This window comes from Eriocheir sinensis, chromosome 52, assembly GCF_024679095.1.
Source record: "Eriocheir sinensis breed Jianghai 21 chromosome 52, ASM2467909v1, whole genome shotgun sequence".
In the NCBI taxonomy this organism is placed as follows: domain Eukaryota; kingdom Metazoa; phylum Arthropoda; class Malacostraca; order Decapoda; family Varunidae; genus Eriocheir; species Eriocheir sinensis.
In genome coordinates this window covers 6,557,521-6,575,042 of record NC_066560.1, presented here as the reverse complement: position 1 = coordinate 6,575,042, position 17,522 = coordinate 6,557,521, and the positions used below count along the sequence as shown (strand labels likewise).

Below are 17,522 nucleotides of genomic sequence, written 5' to 3'. Positions count from 1 at the left end.
CCTCCTCCTTCATCTCTTTTTCCTCCTTCTGTCTCTCCTCTTTTTCCCTCTTTTGTCTTTCCTCCTTCACTTTTTTCTCCTTCTGTGTCCTCTACTCGTTTTCCTTCCTCTCCATCTCCATTATTATCTCCTCCATTTCTTTCTTTCTTGCCTTCGAATCTTGCTTCCCACTTTCTCAACTCCTTCCCTCAACTCCTCCTCCTTCTATTTTTCCTTCTTCTATCTCTCCTCTTTTTCATTCTCCATCTCTAATCCTTTTTCCCCATTCTTACTTTTAATTGCTTCCCTCTCACCTAACTCCCTCTCTCAACTTCTCCATCTCCATTTTTCCATCTCTTCTCTTTTTTGCCTTTCTTACTTTTCCTTGCTCTCCACGCTGCTCCCACTCGTAACTCTTCCTGTCCTCCTCCTTCTTCATTCTCACCTCCTCCTTCTCCTCCAGTTACAAGCTACTATATACCCCCTCCTCCCTTCCCTCCGTCAGGCGTGAAGCATCCCAGCCACATATGCGATGGGTGCCGGCAGACGGCCATCTCGGGCATACGATGGAAATGCAACTCCTGCTTCGACTACGACCTCTGCACCAACTGTTACATGGGCGACAAGCACGACCTGGCGCACCCCTTCATCCGCTACGAGACGGCGTCCTCCAAGGGGTGAGTGGGGGGAAGGGGGAAGGAGGTGGATGAGTGAGAAAGGGGGTAGGGGAGGTGTGGGTGTGTGAATGTGGGGGCGAAAGAGGAGGGAAGGCGAGGAAAGAGAAGGAGCAGTGGGTTAGATTAGGGGAGAGAGGAGGAGTTGTGGGTTAGAGGTGTTGTGGGGGAGTGATGGGAAGAGAGGATTAGAAGGGGAAGCAATGGGTAAGGGGAGGTTGTTGGAAGGAGAGAAGGAGAATGGATTAGAGGTGCGTGAGTGAGGGGACGAAAAGGGAGGGAAGGTGAGGGAAGAGAAAGAGCAGTGGGTTAGATTAGGGGAGAGAGGAGGAGTTGTGGGTTAGAGGTGGTGTGGGGGAGTGATGGGAAGAGAGGATTAGAAGGGGAAGCAATGGGTAATGGGAAGTTGTTGGAAGGAGAGAAGGAGAATGGATTAGAGGTGCGTGAATGAAGGGGCGAAAGGTGAGAGAAGAGAAGGAGCAGTGGGTTAGATTAGTGGAAAGAGAGGGAGTTGTGGGTTAGAGGCGTTGTGGGGGAATGATGGAAAGAAAGGATTAGAAGGGGAAGCAATGGGTTAGGGGAGGTGCCTGAGGAAGAAGAGGAGAGCAGTGGGATAGAGGAAGCGTGGGAATAAGAGAGGGTAATGCGAGGTGTGGGGAGTAGAAGGGGAAGCAAGGGGATAGGGGAGGTGTCTGAGGAGGAGGAGAGCAGTGGGATAGAGGAAGCGTGGGAGGAAGAGAGGGTAATGCGAGGTGTGGGGAGTAGAAGGGGAAGCAAGGGGATAGGGGAGGTGTCTGAGTAGGAGGAGAGCAGTGGGATAGAGGAAGCGTGGGAGGAAGAGAGAGTAATGCGGGGTGTGGGGAGTAGAAGGGGAAGCAAGGGGATAGGGGAGGTGTCTGAGGAGGAGGAGAGCAGTGGGATAGAGGAAGCGTGGGAGGAAGAGAAAGCAGTGGGATAGAGGAGATGTAGGAGGAAGAGAGAGAGAGTAATACGAGTTGTGGGGAGAAGAAGGGGAGCAAGGGGATAGAGGGAGGTGTCAGGGGAGGGAGGGAGCACAGCGGTAGAGGAGGTGCAGGAGAAAGAGAGAGAACTGGGATAGAGGACGTGTGGGGAGCATAGAGGATAGGAGAGGTGAAGGGGAGGATGAGAGGAACACTGGGTAGGGAAGGTGGAGAGGTGTAGGGGTATTAAGTGCTGCACAAATAGGATCATAGACTTGGGAAGGGATTTTAAGACTCAGCTGAGGCTTTGCAGGTAGGGTGAGACTTGGTAATACAGCTCGGAAGCCTTTGTTAGTGTTTGGTGTGGTTCTGTGTGTTGGGTGTGATAAGGGAGCACCACATATTAGATTACAGAATTAGTGAATGTCTTTGTACTCAGCGGAGGGTTTGCAGATAGGAGGAAACCTGATATACTAAAGGTTGAAAGGATGTGTGAATGTTTACTTTGGTTCTGTGGGTTAGTCGTGAGGAGTGGGGATTAAAGGGTAGACTTGAGAGAGGGGTAATGTTCTTGCTGGAGAGAGAGGGAGAGAGAACGTTAAAATTAAGCCTGCATAGAATGGGCCACTGTATGTGTATGTGTGTATGTGTGTGAGGCAGAACAAAGAGCCTCTCACAACTCCTCCACAATTACAACATAAGCAAGCGTCATCACACTCGCCCCTTCTGTGTGTGTGTCTGAAGGGTGGTGGTTGTGGGGGTGTATTACCGTTGCACTGCTGTTACGTCTGAACCCTGCCTCTGTTGCCATGATTATAATGCTACTTCTTCACCCTCGGAAAAGAAAAATATACTTGATAGCTGAGAGGAAAATCATTTGTGTTTACTTCTCCCCTTTCTCCTCCTTCTTCTCTTTCTTCTTTTTTGTCCTCTACTCCTTGTTTTCCTTCTCCATCTTCATAGTCAAGAGAAATGTCAATTATATAATCTTTCTCCTTCTTCTGTCTCTCCTCCTCCTCTTTTTTCTTATCTGCCATCCCTCTGTCATGGAAAAGAAAAATATACTTCACAGCCAAGAGAAAAATGATTTATACTCATTTTTCCTCTTTCTCCTTTTCCTTCCATTGTTCCTCCTTCTCTCTCTCCTGTGGCTTCTATTCCTTGTTCTCCATCTCCATTCCTCTTCTACCTTGGAAAAGAAAAATATACTTCACAGCCAAGAGAAAAATGATTTATACTCATTTTTCCTCTTTCTCCTTTTCCTTCCATTGTTCCTCCTTCTCTCTCTCCTTCTGTGGCTTCTATTCCTTGTTTTCCTTCTCCATCTCCATTCCTCTTCTGCCTTGGAAAATAAATAATATACTTCATAGCCAAGAGGAAAGTTATTTATTCTCATTTCTCCTCTTTCTCCTTCTCCTTCTGTCTTTCCTCCTTCTCTCTCTCCTTCTGTGTCTTCTACTCCTTGTTTTCCTTCTTCTCCATCTCCATTTTTCCTCTGCCTTGGAAAAGAAAAATATACTTCACAGCCAAGAGAAAAATCTGAATATACTCATTTCTCCTTCTGTCTTTCTTCCTTCTCTTTCTACTTCTGTGTCTTCTACTCCTTGTTTTCCTTCTTCTCCATCTCCATTTTTCCTCAGCCACAAAAAAGAAAAAATATACTTCACAGCCAAGAGAAAAATCAAAATATACTCATTTCTCCTCCTGTCTTTCTTCCTTCTCTTTCTACTTCTGTGTCTTCTACTCCTTGCTTTCCTTCTTCTCCATTTTTCCTCAGCCACAAAAAAAGAAAAAATATACTTCACAGCCAAGAGAAAAATCTGAATATACTCATTTCTCCTTCTGTCTTTCTTCCTTCTCTTTCTACTTCTGTGTCTTCTACTCCTTGTCTTCCTTCTTCTTCATCTCAATTTTTTTCAGCCACAAAAAAGAAAAAATATACTTCATAGTTAAGACAAAAATCATTCATACACAGAACAGCTTTTTTTAAGGTCTCAAATTAACAAAGCTCTGTCTCTGTCTGTCTTTTGTCTGTGTATGTCTGTTTGTTTCTGTCATTTTCAACAGCTCCATGCATGTTAGGAAGTGTCTGTGTTATTCTCCTAAGTGCAACTCTGAACACCCCGTGAGGAAGCAGAATCATATCCTAATTTATCTATTTACATATTCATTCATTCTTAGTCTTTATTCTGAAGCCCCCATGAGGAAGCAGAATGATATCCTTATTTATCTATTTACATATTCATTCATTCTTAGTCTTTATTCTGAAGCCCCCGTGAGGAAGCAGAATGATATCCTTATTTATCTATTTACATGTTCATTCATTCTTAGTCTTTATTCTGAAGCCCCCATGAGGAAGCAGAATCATATCCTTATTTATCTATTTACATGTTCATTCATTCATATTCTTTATTCTGAATCCCCCATGAGGAAGCAGAATCATATCCTTATTTATCTATTTACATATTCCTTCATTCATATTCTTTATTCTGAATCCCCTTTACACATTCATTTATTCTTCTGGTCACACGTCCTTGCTGGCAACAACCGCCTTAATGCAGGAAATGTGAAACTGTGCAGGGCAGGGATGGTCACTTCCCTTCCACTGGTTACTTCCTTTAAGAGTTTTTTTTTTATAGATAGTTTTATTAACCCGGTAGCAGTGACGGGCCAATTTTGTGGCTTTACCGTGTAGCAGTGACGGGCCAAATTTGTGCCATGATATAAACCCCCCAAAATAGATGATACATAAACTGATCACAAATGCTTTGATATATATTATGAAATGGTTTGTGTGAGTGATGATTTTTTTTGTCGTTTTTCTCGCTTAGAGGGACCATTAAGAAATATGATCCCCGCTGCTGGGTTAATTACATACCAGGGCAGTCAAGGATCATGGCTTTATGTGCACCAGAATCACATCAGTATCCTTACACTCGCATCACATTTCCCACTCTCTCACACCCCGTTCGCCTGAAACTCACACCTCATCCCTCACTCTCTCTCTGCAGGGTTTTGTGTACACCAGAAACACATCAACATCCTTACTCTTACATCACATTTCCCACTCGCTCACACCCCATTCGCCTGACACTCACGCCTCATCGCTCACTCTCTCTCTGCAGGGTTGACGTGGGAGCGAGGAAGAATGCAGAGAAGATTCCACTCCAGGGCATTTTCACCGGGGCCAAGGTTCAGCGAGGCCCCGACTGGGATTGGGGGAACCAGGACGGGGGAGAAGGTACATATGCCATGCCCTTACTTTATTTTTATTTTATTTTTTCTATGCCAGCGGAAGATGTCAAGAGCAAACATAAAAATAAGGGGAAAATAAGGTCTGCAAAACTACAGCTCCCCAAAAGACAAAGTGGTTGGTGGAGGATTTCAAAAGATTATTAAGAAACAGTATTATGAGAGTTCAAGTCTTAGGAAGGTGGAAATACAGATGAAGGAGACAGACCACAGGCAAACATGTCATTCACTTCCATTTCCTTATCCTCCTTGTAATAGATGATGTGCACCTTCGAACTAATTCACCACCTTTAGGTCGGTTTTATAAGACACTTTTGCTTCTCACATCAAATATTTTTAGAGGTCAAAGAGGGGATCAATCGGGTTCTAATGAGTGTTTCTTAAGGTTCACGGCGCAGAAGAAGGGTAAAACTACCACCAGGGTCATAAAACTACTCCTGGAAATGCCCTAAACTCCTATGAAAGCCTTGTCAAATATGTGAACTCGGGGGACGAAATGTTTAGTAATATGGCCCTTAGTCTCATTTTCATCTTTGCACTCACTCACCTCCTTCATGTTCACAGGCAAGCATGGTAAGGTGACAGAGATCCGTGGCTGGGACAACGAGTCGGGTCGCTCTGTAGCCAACGTGACCTGGGCCAGCGGGTCAACCAACGTGTACCGGGTGGGCCACAAGGGCAAGGTGGACCTCAAGGTGGTTTGGCCAGCCACGAACGGACATATCTACTTCCATCACCTCCCCGTCCTTGGCAAGCAGGAAGGTGTGTGGATGTGGTGGAAGAAAGGGGGTCACACACACACACACACACACACACACATACATTGCACCCTTACTGGACTGTTTTATCAATATATTTATGTATTTATATGTATTTTTTGTGTATTATAAGGACTTGCCAATTATAGGGGCCCTGGGAAGCATCATGTTACCCTTCTCGTATTGGCAGTTTTGATTTATTTGATAATTTGAGTGATTTTGAAGAGGTTAGAGATTGTTTAATTGTCCTTAATGTTGCCAATTATATACTTCTTTACTCATGGACTCCACATACCTTGTAATTACATGAGTCACTGTGATAAGAGATTTTTTTTATATTTTCATGTAAATATTTATGAACAGGTGTTGAAATTATCAGATAGTGTTAGATTGAATGTTGTTTGTATGTAGAGTAGGAGATAGTATTAGTTTGAGTGTCGTATGTATGTAGTGTAGCAGATGGTATAAATGTCATTTGTATGTATAGTAGAAAATCGTAGTCTGAATGTCATTTGTAGATATAGAAGCAGATGTATTTATTTGAATGGCATATGTATTACCAGATAATATTAGTTTGAATGTCATTTCTATACATTTTATTAACTTTTTACCATCCATGTCATCTGATCATTGTTACCATCACTAATGCCTCCCTGTGCCCGGCAGAGTGCAGCAGCAGTGTTGAGGCAGCAGTGGCCCCCGTGCCCCGACACCTGCCCTTCGCGGTGGGGGAGCGGGTGCGTGTGGTGGTGAGTGTGGATGAGCTGCGCACGATGCAGGAAGGTCACGGTGGCTGGAACCACAAGATGGCCGAGGTAGGCTGTGCAGGGTGGAATGAGTAGTGTTAAGAGGATGATGGGGAAGGGTTTGGTCCTGAGGATAAGTTTGATTCCGGGTATAAATTGGCAATAGCATAAATAGTAATAGTATGAAAAGTAGAAATAAAAATTGGTCCATAGGATAAGTTTGGTTCATAGTTTAAGATGGTAAGGGATTTCAGGTTATGTGGATAAAAGTACATGAATTTGTGTTATATTTAGACTGATTAGATTCTGAACCCCATGTCATTCACTAACAAGGATATGCAGGCAACATGAAATAAGTCCTTCCAGTCATCAATAGTTATGGGAGACCTTCATGCCAGTGTTAGGACGAAAAATATTGAGGAAACAGCAAGAGGTACTAATTCTGGAGCAGCTTCTCTCTTCCCCATTTACTCTCAAAGAAAAGAGTTTGAAAATAAGTCAAGAACAGTCAATTCAGTGTTGCCAGAAGAACATGATCCACATAATCTCACATTTACCACATTTTTACCACACAACACACATCTTTTCTTCTCTCTTGTTATATGTTTCTTGCTTACAATCACATTACATTTTCCTCTCTCATATCACATTTCTTTCACACATTCACCACATTTTGCTCTCACTCTCATATCACATTCTCTCCCTCACATTCACCACATTTTTATCCATCGAGAACAGCAGTCACCATTGCATTGAACCCCAACACATCCTTTTATCCTTTTTATCAAACAACACGCCACTTTTTTTCTCTCTGCTACATTTCTTGCTTTCTCTCACCACATTCTGAGGACACAACGTAATATCTTTTCCACCAAGAACAGCAAACAGTCAGCATTGCATTAGACCAACACACCTATTTTTTCCTTTTTATCAAACAACACACCACTTTTTTTCTCTCTGCTACATTTCTTGCTTTCTCTCACCACATTCTGAGGACACAACATAATATCTTTTCCATCGAGAACAGCAAACAGTCAGCATTGCATTAGACCAACACACCTATTTTTTCCTTTTTATCAAACAACACATGACTCTTTTTCTCTCTTACATATATCTTGCTTACACTCACACCTGATTTTGAGCACACATCGTAGTATCTTTTCCATCGAGAACCGCAAACAGTCACCGTTGCATTAGACCAACACACCTCCTTTTTTTCCTTTTTATCAAGCAACACACCACTTTTTTTCTCTGTTCCATTTCTTGCTTACACTTACACCATATTTTGAGCAACACCACATTTAGAGCACAGCATAATATCTTTTCCACCGAGAACCGCAAACAGTCAGCATTGCATTAGACCAATACACTCTCTCCCCCTCTTTCCAGTTCCTCGACAAGGTGGGCGTGGTACATCGCATCACGGACAAGGGTGATGTGCGGGTGCAGTACGAGGGCTACGCCACGCGCTGGACCATACACCCGCAGGCCCTGGCACGGGTTACCTCCTACTCCCCCGGCGATGTGGTCACTGTCATATCAGACGTCGCCAAGGTGAAGGAGTTCCAGAAGGGGCACGGCGAGTGGATCGAGTACATGATCAGTGTGAGTTGGGGTCATTTTATGTGTATGTTTTCGTATTTATTTCGGCTGAGGTAAACTTGATTTTTTATTTATTTATTTATTTATTTATTTTTTTTATTTATTTATTTTTTTTTTTTTTATGTTAGAATTAGTGGAGTGCCTATAATGTTTTGGATTTAGAGTTGCAGAAAGTTAGAAGTTGTGGATGTTTCAAGTGGTCATATCTTGCACTTTTTTTAATGATTTTGATTGAGATGAACTTGATTTTTTGTGCTTTTTGTTGGGGGTAGTGACGCGTGTATGATGTTTTGGATTTTTAGTTACAGAAAGTTAGAAATTGTGGATGTTTCAAGTGGTCATATCTTGCACTTTTTTAATGATTTTGATTGAGATGAACTTGATTTTTAGTACTTTTTTTTTTGTTAGAGATAGTGAAGTGCCTGTAAGGTTTTTGAGTTTTAGTTACAGAAAGTTAGAAGTTATGGATGTTTCAAGTGATCATATTTTGCGCTTTTTTAATTATTTCAGTTGAGGGCTTTTTCGCAGATTTTTTTCTTTTTTCTGTTCCCCTTTAGCTGCCTCCCTTGCTGTAAAAAATAATAATAATAATAAAAAAAATAAATAAATAAATAAATAATAATAATAATAATAATAATAACAATAATAACCCCCCTGCACAGGCCCTGGGAAAGACCGGTGTCGTGGCTCGTGTGTACTCCGACGGGGACCTGCGAGTGAACGTGGAGGGCAAGACTTGGACCTTCAACCCCCTGTGTGTGGTGCCGGCCCCCCGCAGCGCCGAGTACAACAACACCATGCGGGCCAATGAGCGCCAGGACCACAACACCGAGGGAGGGACGTCAGGTGGAGGTGAGTGGATGTGGCGCCGACCTTGTTCTACTTTCTGGCCTTCATTGTCTTTTCATGTCTCAACGTGTTCCTTTCCTTGCCTCCTGATGTTGTGTCATGTAAACTCTTATCTTATGTTTTTGTCATATGTTTACTCATGTCTGTTTCTTCACTGCCATGTTTATTCTACTCAGTTTCTTTCTGCCTAAATGTTACAACTGTGTTTCGTCTGGGAAATTAGATTGTTTGTGATGATGACCATGATCATCATTAAGGATGTTTTTTAATAAGAATGTTCTCAGGGAATTGATGTCATATAAATAAAGATATGTTATGTTAATTATAGGAAAAGTGACATTTACCTTCCTTGGTCAGGTCACATGGCAACCATCCTGCACCAGCTGCTGGACTCTGAGGCAGACTCTACTGTGGTGGACCACCTGGTGAGGGAGGCGGCCCAGGGCCACACCCAGGCTGTGGCGCACCTCCTGGAGAAACAGCCAGACAAGGTGAGGGGCAGGCCTGCCACATGGTGGCAGGAGTGCTAGAGGTTCAGACTTGTAACATTCCCTTGGTTTGGTTCCCATAGTGTTTATAACTGTTTTACCCACAAGTCAGGAGCCATAGCAGTGCATGGAAAGGAACTGCTGTTTAGAAGTGCAGCAAGAGCAACAACAACAAGATGGTGACAGTAATGGTGTGTTATTTCAGGTTGACGGCAAAAGCTCAGGGAAGACGTGCCTGCAAGTGGCATGTCACCAGGGCCACATGGACATGGTGCGCCTCCTCCTGGACCACAAGGCATCGCTCGACATAGCGGATGATGATGGTGACCTTGCCCTCCACTACGCTGCCTTTGGGTGAGTTCTCTGTGCAGGCTTGTTGCTTGGGTAGGCTATCTTGTGGGCACTGCTGGTCTGCCTGAACTTAACATATCGCAATTCTGTCTTTATTGTCCCCAGATATCCCCATTTTCTCATATAAACATTTTGATGATACATGAAATAACTCATATCTACCTTGTTTCCTTCCACTTACATTCATTACCACTTTAGAAATGCTAAATATAGGAATTAGTGCTGCTCTATGTCCTTCTGTGTGCCTAGTCTCCCGATTCTAACACTTCCCCACATCCCTACAGAAACCAGCCAGAGATCATGGAGCTGCTGCTGAGGAAGGGCGCCTCCATCAACGTGGTGAACAAGGCTCGCTGCTCGGCCCTCCACGTGGCAGTCAACAAGCAGCATGCGGCCTGCGTCAAGGTGCTCGTCAAATACAACTGTGATGTCAACGTCCAGGTGAGTGGCGGAATGATGGAATAAAGAGTTTCTTTTGTAAGGTTATCATGAAACATCTTTCCAGCATTGTTGAATAGTTGAGCTTGGTTAATTTAATGAAATGGTGTTTGTTTGAGTTGGTCTTCATCAGCAACACCATCTTTTTAAAGGTAGATAATCACATAGACCTCAGGTGGTAGAGTGTAACACCACATTGGTGAACCGCTACTTCTCATCATCATCTTCCGTTAAATGTTAGTTTTCAGATTTTCCCATAATCTCTTGTGAGGTTAGATGGTTGATGATATGCTTCCAACAGAATCCAACTACCACTATTTGTTTGATGTATTGACCAAGAATCAATCCATTCCTCCCACTCCCACAGGACTCATATGGGGACACAGCCCTGCACGACGCAATAGGGAAGGAGAGCGTGGAGATCCTGGAGCTGCTGGGCAACTGTCCGCACCTGGACGTGACACTGCGCAACAAGAGGGGCTTCAACGTCCTGCACCATGCCGCCCTCAAAGGGAACAATTTGTGAGTGGCCACGGACGGATGTGTGTTGTGAATGTGTTGATGAATAAGACCACCGTGAATCATCCCTATCCATGAATTAATGTGTCAGTGAATGAGATCAACTTGAATCTTCCTTACCCATTAATTTGTTTAGCTTTTTCCTGAAGGACAGATGTATGAGTGTCCCCAATGAATCATCAGTTTATCTTTGTTTTTATTCACATGCCCTTGGTCTGCCATCGTTGTAATTCTTAATTCAGTCTTTATTAGAAACTTCGGAATAAGGCAAAGTCCATTCCGGAACAAATTTTATATATATTTCATTTGTTTTACTGCTTATTTTCCATTTTGTTCATTTTCCATCTCCAATTTCTTTTCCAATCAGGCATTTTTGTTTTCTTCTTATTTTTGCCCATAAGCTGTTTCCTCTGCTGTAAAAAAAAAGATAGAGAGAGAGAGAGAGAGAGTGCATAATGAAAAGCAAAACACCCTCAGTATCCATGTACGTTTCTCTGTCCTTTAGTGCGGCTGAGAAATTAGTGCTGCGGTCGAGGCAGCTGGTGGACGTGAGGAAGGAGGACGGGTTTGCGGCACTGCACTTGGCGGCTCTCAATGGGCATCGGCAGGTGGCGGAGACCCTCATCACCCTGGGCAAGGCAGCCGTCAACATCACCAATAACAAGAGGCAGACGCCCCTCCTGCTGGCGGTGTCTCAGGTGCGTGTTTTTGTGTGCGTATGTTGAAGAGAGAGAAAGAGAGACAAATAGATCAACAGAGACAGTTAAAGGCAGTCAGGTAGTTGAAAGACAGATAGAAAAGCGACCAGAACAAAAGAGACAGATAGAGAGTGACTAAGACGAAAGAGGCAGATAGAAAAACGTCTAACATAAAAGAGATAGAAAAGCAGCTGACACAAGAAACAACAAACCAGCAGACAAAATAAAAATGATACAAACTAAATGCAGCCACACCTCTTAGCACCATTAATCTCACCCTCAAAGTTATGTAGTACAGTGGTGAGAGAGACGCCAGACTCCCCCCGTAACGACCTTCCCTTCTCATCCTCCAGGGTCACTGTGGTGTGGTGGAACTGCTGGTGAACCACAGTGCAGACATCACCGCCTGTGACGAGGATGGGGACACTCCGCTCCACCTGGCACTGCTGAAAAACTCCACCACCTCCCTCACGCACCCCACGCATGCACCCAACATCACCAAGGTAGGTATTCTTCTCCTATCATGATGTCTTCTATGTCTGTTTGTGTCTTTCACTCTCATGGGTATTATTTTCATGGCTGGCACTGCTCAAGAACCCCACTGCTTTCTTCAATCTCCCCTTACATGTATCCATCATCACCTCTTATGACCCTCACTCTTTTATCTCACTCTCATGCCTCTCCCTCATGACTCACTGCTCAAGAACTCCATTGCCTAGGCTACAAAGGGGAGTAGTCAGGTTATCATGAGTATTTTTCACATTCTTGGTGCAGAAGCCTTGTCAGACTATCACTAGGCTCGTATAACTACCTATGGAAATACCCCAAATCTCTACAAAAGCTTAAGCAAATGTGGTTGTGTAAGCCCCCAAATATTTGAGAATATGGACTTGATCAGCAAACTAACTGCTTCTTGTCTCACCTTCACAGATCCTGGCAGACATCGGGCAACGTGGCTTCAAGAACAACGTGTCCCTGGCGTTGGCTTGCTTCCTGGCACAGCGAGGGTGTAGCGTGACATCCGCCAACCACCGCAATAAGACACCGCTTGACCTTATCAATGACACCAACACCATTGACCTCCTGCAGAGCTACACACCCCAGGCTGGGTAAGTTTCATGGACAGGTGTAGAGAAAAGCTGATGTGCATTATTGACATTTTAGGTGATGAATTTGTATTGAAAATTTACTCCATGTCTATATTCATGAATTATTATAAAAGATGTAATGTATTTGAGACCTGTCAGTTTCCTCTTTAGTGAGTAACACAACCTTCACCCAACACAGTGGAGGCAGCTTGGCACGCATTGAGATGGACCTGAAGGCCCTGGACCTGGCTGCTGAGAGCCTCCGCCACCACAAGATTGACCAGGTCTCTTCAGAGTGTCCTGGCAGCCCCTTAATCCATCCCAAGCCCCGGTCCTTCTCCCAGCCTGTTAGTCCAGCCAGGGTGGTTGGGGAGACCAGCAAGGGGGCACCCATAGGCCAGGAGCCTATGAATGACTGTGATGTAGAAAAGGTGAGACTAACCCTGATGACCCAGCCTCGAATGTGCTGTTTCCGTGTCTGCTTTTGAGAAGAGATTATTGTGCTATGTATGTAGTTGTGTACATATATGTTCTAATGTAATTCATAAATCTTGCATCAGAAGGATAAAGCAATCTCAGAGTGTCACCGACAGCAATAATGACTCATGTAATTAAATCCTGAATTTCATTGGTATGATTTTGGTTTGTAAGGAGCATAATATATTCCATAGTGAAAGATACATTAAATAATAACAAGAGATGCTTATGCCAGCAGGTGGAGGAGGACAGTGGGGAGTGCTCCATCTGTGTGGAGTGTCCAGCAGAGGTGGTGTTCCAGCCATGTGGACACTGCCTCACCTGTGAAGACTGTTCTACCAGGATCAAGAAGTGCTTCCAGTGTCATATGGTCATCATGTCAAAAATCACCAAAGGTACTTACTGTAAGGGTTGTTGCTGTTGGAGGGCATCCATGCTAGAAAATGCATCCTCTACACAACAGGGCCACAGGAGTACTAAATGACCAAAGGCAGGATCTGAATAAATATTGGGATCCATTCACGGGGTTAGATGTTTGTCTTCAAGGCTTTATTTCTTCACAAGCTCTTTCACCTCTCTGCTGGGAATGTGGGGTAATGATGATCATGATGAGCATTAACATTATTATTACTACTTGATATTTACTGCCATCCCTGAACAGTTTGTTATGGCATGTAATAAGTTTCCTCCTATCTCAAAATTTGGGTTGAGGTACTTTGATTTTAAGCTACTGTATATCTTTGTTTCCAGATGGCAGAACAGTCTCCAGCAAGGCGAGGCAGCCATCAGCAGAGCGACTGCGGTATCTAGAGACCAAAATAGCAGAGATAGAGGAGGCCCACTGCTGCAGCATATGTATGGAGCGGCGCAGAAATGTAGCGTTCCTATGTGGACATGGTGCATGTGTCATCTGTGCTCAGACACTCAAGACTTGTCACATGTGCCGCAAGCCAATATCCAAGAAAATTAATTTATACTAAAATATAAAATATAGATAAAGTGGACTGTAAGCTGTGTTTGTAGCTTACATGTTGTGAATATTACTTAATTTTCTTAGTTTAAAGAAAAGAGTTATTTAATTTTGGTCAGAAGTACCATGACACTAACTTATAAAAGACAGTGAGTGAAAAAGTGATAGTTTATTCCATCTCTGAAAAATGGAACTTTTTATGCTTCCATGTGCATAATGTCATGGCAGACCCTCAAAAACCTTGCCATTTTTAAGTTATGAAAACCTGGTGCTACAAAGTTTGTTTTTAATTGATAAGTTATAAGTTCTACACTAAAGGAATTGATGGAATCATCTGAAAGACACCACAACACACTGTGAACTGAACAGCAAGTCAGCACACAATCAGCATAACACGTGGTGCTCTACCTGCCAATGCAAGTGTGTAGCGAGGGCACAAATATAGTCAGTATGTGTAGTGAAACCTTATCTAAAGCTCTCCAGTGACTGAATTCATCATATCATAAGTTCTGTCTTGTTTCTCTTTCATATTTGTGATATTTAGGAGGAATGGTGGTTTGTGTCAAAAGTAGTCACTTCCCTGCTTCTTGTGCCTGAGAATGGCAACTGTAAGGCAGCAGCAGGGCAAGCAGTGCAGGCAGCGTGTTCAGCAGTCTAGGGATATCTTATCAGGGAGGCAAGCAGTGTGTGTGTGAGGTTGTGTGGTGAGTTGCAGAGTGAGTGTTGCTGAATATGCACCCAGCGTCTCAGAGCTAATAAAGTACATACATCATTGGTCTCTGCCAGTCCAAATTACACTGCAGGTAATAAGAGGATATATATCATTGAGTCAAGAGAGTTTTTGGATTTATGATTATACAAACTTGAGACTTGGGGTGCTTTGTAAAACATAGGTAGTGTGTGAGGACTGAAACATATCACTTCATCTGTGAAACTGCTGTTCTATGTTATTCAGCCGTGCACGCTGTATACTACTTCAGTTCTGAATAATTTGTGTAAGTCTGACTAGCAAGTGCATGTTATGTATGTGTTATGCCACTCGCTGCTGCTGACTTGACCACACAGGCGAGGCGAGGGAATGTCTGCCTCAGCTGAAAGATTGCTTAGTTGCTGATTTTATGTTAAGCCTTGAGGCATTCCTAAGTCATTCATCCACCAGTCCAAGACTTCCCCCTAGGGCACCACCTAAAGTCCAAGTCCACTGCCTCCCCCAGGAGTTCCCTTACATTTTTCTCTGCTATGACATACACAAAAAATGGTAGACTATTAATTAACAGGAGGAGTGGGCTAGTCCATTTTAGGTGCTATTTATTCTGTGACTCTTATCTGCATAAGAAAACATATTTTAGTGCAGCCTCTTATAATCTTAATATGCATAATTTATAGCAAGGTTTCACAGGACAAGTAGTGGATGAGGTAGAGTAGTGTTTTGACTGAAGACTTAAAAAGTTCATGATACATAGTCTCTTGTGCACAAGATGAATGGTGACTTCTGGTGTCCACAATGTGTGAGTCTATCCCAGTCTTCCCCCATGAGGGTGATGCACAGCTGACCTCCATGGGGCAGCCTCCTATGTCCTATCCTTCATGTAGTGGTTAGCAGCTTGGCAACACACACACACACACACACACACACACACACACACACACACACACACACACACACACACACACAACTGTTGTGTTGCCAATATAACAAGTTCCTTTTACTGTATAACCAAGTTTGTACTTCACTTGTAGCACAGAGGGTGAACGCACCGAGGTGGGAGGACAGACAGCAAGAACCACAGCTGTCTTGGCATAATTATGTAATCTCTTGTTTTGGCACCATTTAAGAATTAATTAATTGCTCTCTCTCTCTCTCTCTCTCTCTCTCTCTCTCTCTCTCTCTCTCTCTCTCTCTCTCTCTCTCTCTCTCTCTCTCTCTCTCTCTCTCTCTCTCTCTCTCTCTCTGCCAATGATGATGATGATGAAAAGGGACCATATCCTGTCACACACACACACACACACACACACACACACACACACACACACACACACACACACACAGGAGTTGGACACCATTGAAAGTATAAGCATTGTCAGTCTCCTATATTGGGTTTGATGTATATTTATCAAGGAGAATACACAAAGGACGAGTGCAATAATTCACCAAACTGAACATGGTATCACCCAAATACTACCTTACTGCCTCTAAGGTTTGCCAAGGAACACACTCGAGGAAGGAGCCTAAACCACGGGGACTTAAGTGCAGCTGTTTCCCAAAGCTCGTTTATACTGAAAGATAATAAAAATAAACTTCCCTTCCCTGTTGTATATTATATGATGCACCTTCTAATTTAGTATGTAGGAGTTAAAGTAAGAAGGAAAGCAAGGGAACAAGAAAAGGCAGAATGGTAATGAAAATGTAATAGCTTGGTGTACTTTTTCATTGCTAAGGTTCTGTAGGATGCCCATTTAGTATGTAGAGAGGAGAGTAACAAGGACAAACAAGGACTGAGGAAAAGAATGAATAGTAATGAAAATATAATAGCTTGGTGTAGATTTTTTCATTGCTAAGGTTCTGTAGGATGTCCATTTAACATGTAGAGAGGAGAGTAACAGGAACAAACAATGACTGAGGAAAAGGCAGAACAGTAATGAAAATGTAATAGCTTGGTGTAGATCTTTTCATTGCTAAGGTTCTAAAGGATGCCCATTTAGCATGTAGAGAGGAAAGTAACAAGGACTGAGGAAAAGAATGAAGAGTAATGAAAATGTAATAGCTTGGTGTACCTTTCCATTGCCAAGGTTGAATAGGATAGCTACCCATTTAGCATGTAGAAAGGAAAGCAAGGAAAACAAGGCGATTAGGTACATGAAGAAGAAGCAGTAATGAAAATAGCTTGGTGTAACTTTTCATTGCCAAAGTTTTATAGGATAGCTACCCATTTAGCATGTAGACAGGAAAGTAAGAAGGAAAACAAGGCAATTACATGAAGAAGAAGAAGAAATGTGATGAAAATAACCTTGAAGTCACGAACCATAGACCAAAATCTCAATCGTAAACTCGTCTAGGCCTACTAATGATACTCGAACTTATTTTTGCCTTGTGTGATTTATTATTTTTCCCATATTTACAGTTTGTCTCCTCATACCACGTACTCGTATACGTATATATTAGCCACTTCCTAAAGATCCAGTCTATAGTTCAAGGCTCAACCAAGTGAACAGTTCCCCTATAAGTGAGCTCAAAACAGGTAAGCAATCAGAATCGGCCATTATGACAGGCAAGCTTTTTTTTATGATTTGGCAAGAACTTAAGTTTTCAGCCCCTCATTCTGAAATATTTTTAAGCCAAGCATTCACACACTCTTGACAAGGCATTCGTAGGAGTTTAATGGGCCTTTCCAGAGGTAGTTTAGTGACCCTGGTGGTAGTTTGACCTTTCTGCTGTTTCGTGAACCTAAAAAAAAAATAAAAAAATAAAAAAAACAGGAAGGGCCGACTGCTCTCTCTTTTGGCCTTTGAAAGTAATTGATGTGAGGGCTGGAAGGACCTTGAATTCAGCTAATGGCCAGAAAAGAATTTGTAAAAAGACAGTGGAATAAAAGGAAATGAAGAACTAGAACATAAAAGTGAAACCCAGGAGAAGGCAAAGAATATAAGCAGTTAGAACAGAGGAAAAAGAATCAGTGTAGGGATGGCATGGA

The 17,522-nt window shown here is 42.9% G+C and overlaps 1 protein-coding gene across 2 annotated transcripts in view; it reads left to right on the top strand.

Moving 5' to 3' along the window:
• Nucleotides 1-16,140, top strand: part of LOC126982988 (E3 ubiquitin-protein ligase MIB2-like) — a 45,822-nt gene extending 29,682 nt beyond the window's left edge. The window contains exons 4-19 of one of the 2 annotated variants that reach the window (XM_050835380.1): nucleotides 485-656; nucleotides 4,720-4,835; nucleotides 5,411-5,608; nucleotides 6,271-6,419; nucleotides 7,740-7,955; nucleotides 8,615-8,804; nucleotides 9,159-9,292; nucleotides 9,495-9,643; nucleotides 9,925-10,081; nucleotides 10,446-10,600; nucleotides 11,103-11,295; nucleotides 11,649-11,798; nucleotides 12,226-12,404; nucleotides 12,583-12,814; nucleotides 13,099-13,255; nucleotides 13,611-16,140. In XM_050835380.1, the coding sequence (XP_050691337.1) occupies nucleotides 485-656; nucleotides 4,720-4,835; nucleotides 5,411-5,608; nucleotides 6,271-6,419; nucleotides 7,740-7,955; nucleotides 8,615-8,804; nucleotides 9,159-9,292; nucleotides 9,495-9,643; nucleotides 9,925-10,081; nucleotides 10,446-10,600; nucleotides 11,103-11,295; nucleotides 11,649-11,798; nucleotides 12,226-12,404; nucleotides 12,583-12,814; nucleotides 13,099-13,255; nucleotides 13,611-13,840 (2,777 nt within the window). In that variant the 3' untranslated portion in view covers nucleotides 13,841-16,140. Of the gene's footprint in view, nucleotides 1-484; nucleotides 657-4,719; nucleotides 4,836-5,410; nucleotides 5,609-6,270; nucleotides 6,420-7,739; nucleotides 7,956-8,614; nucleotides 8,805-9,158; nucleotides 9,293-9,494; nucleotides 9,644-9,924; nucleotides 10,082-10,445; nucleotides 10,601-11,102; nucleotides 11,296-11,648; nucleotides 11,799-12,225; nucleotides 12,405-12,582; nucleotides 12,815-13,095; nucleotides 13,256-13,610 lie in introns of both variants that reach the window. The other variant, XM_050835379.1, reaches the window with a different exon arrangement.
• The last annotated feature ends 1,382 nt before the right edge of the window (nucleotides 16,141-17,522 follow it).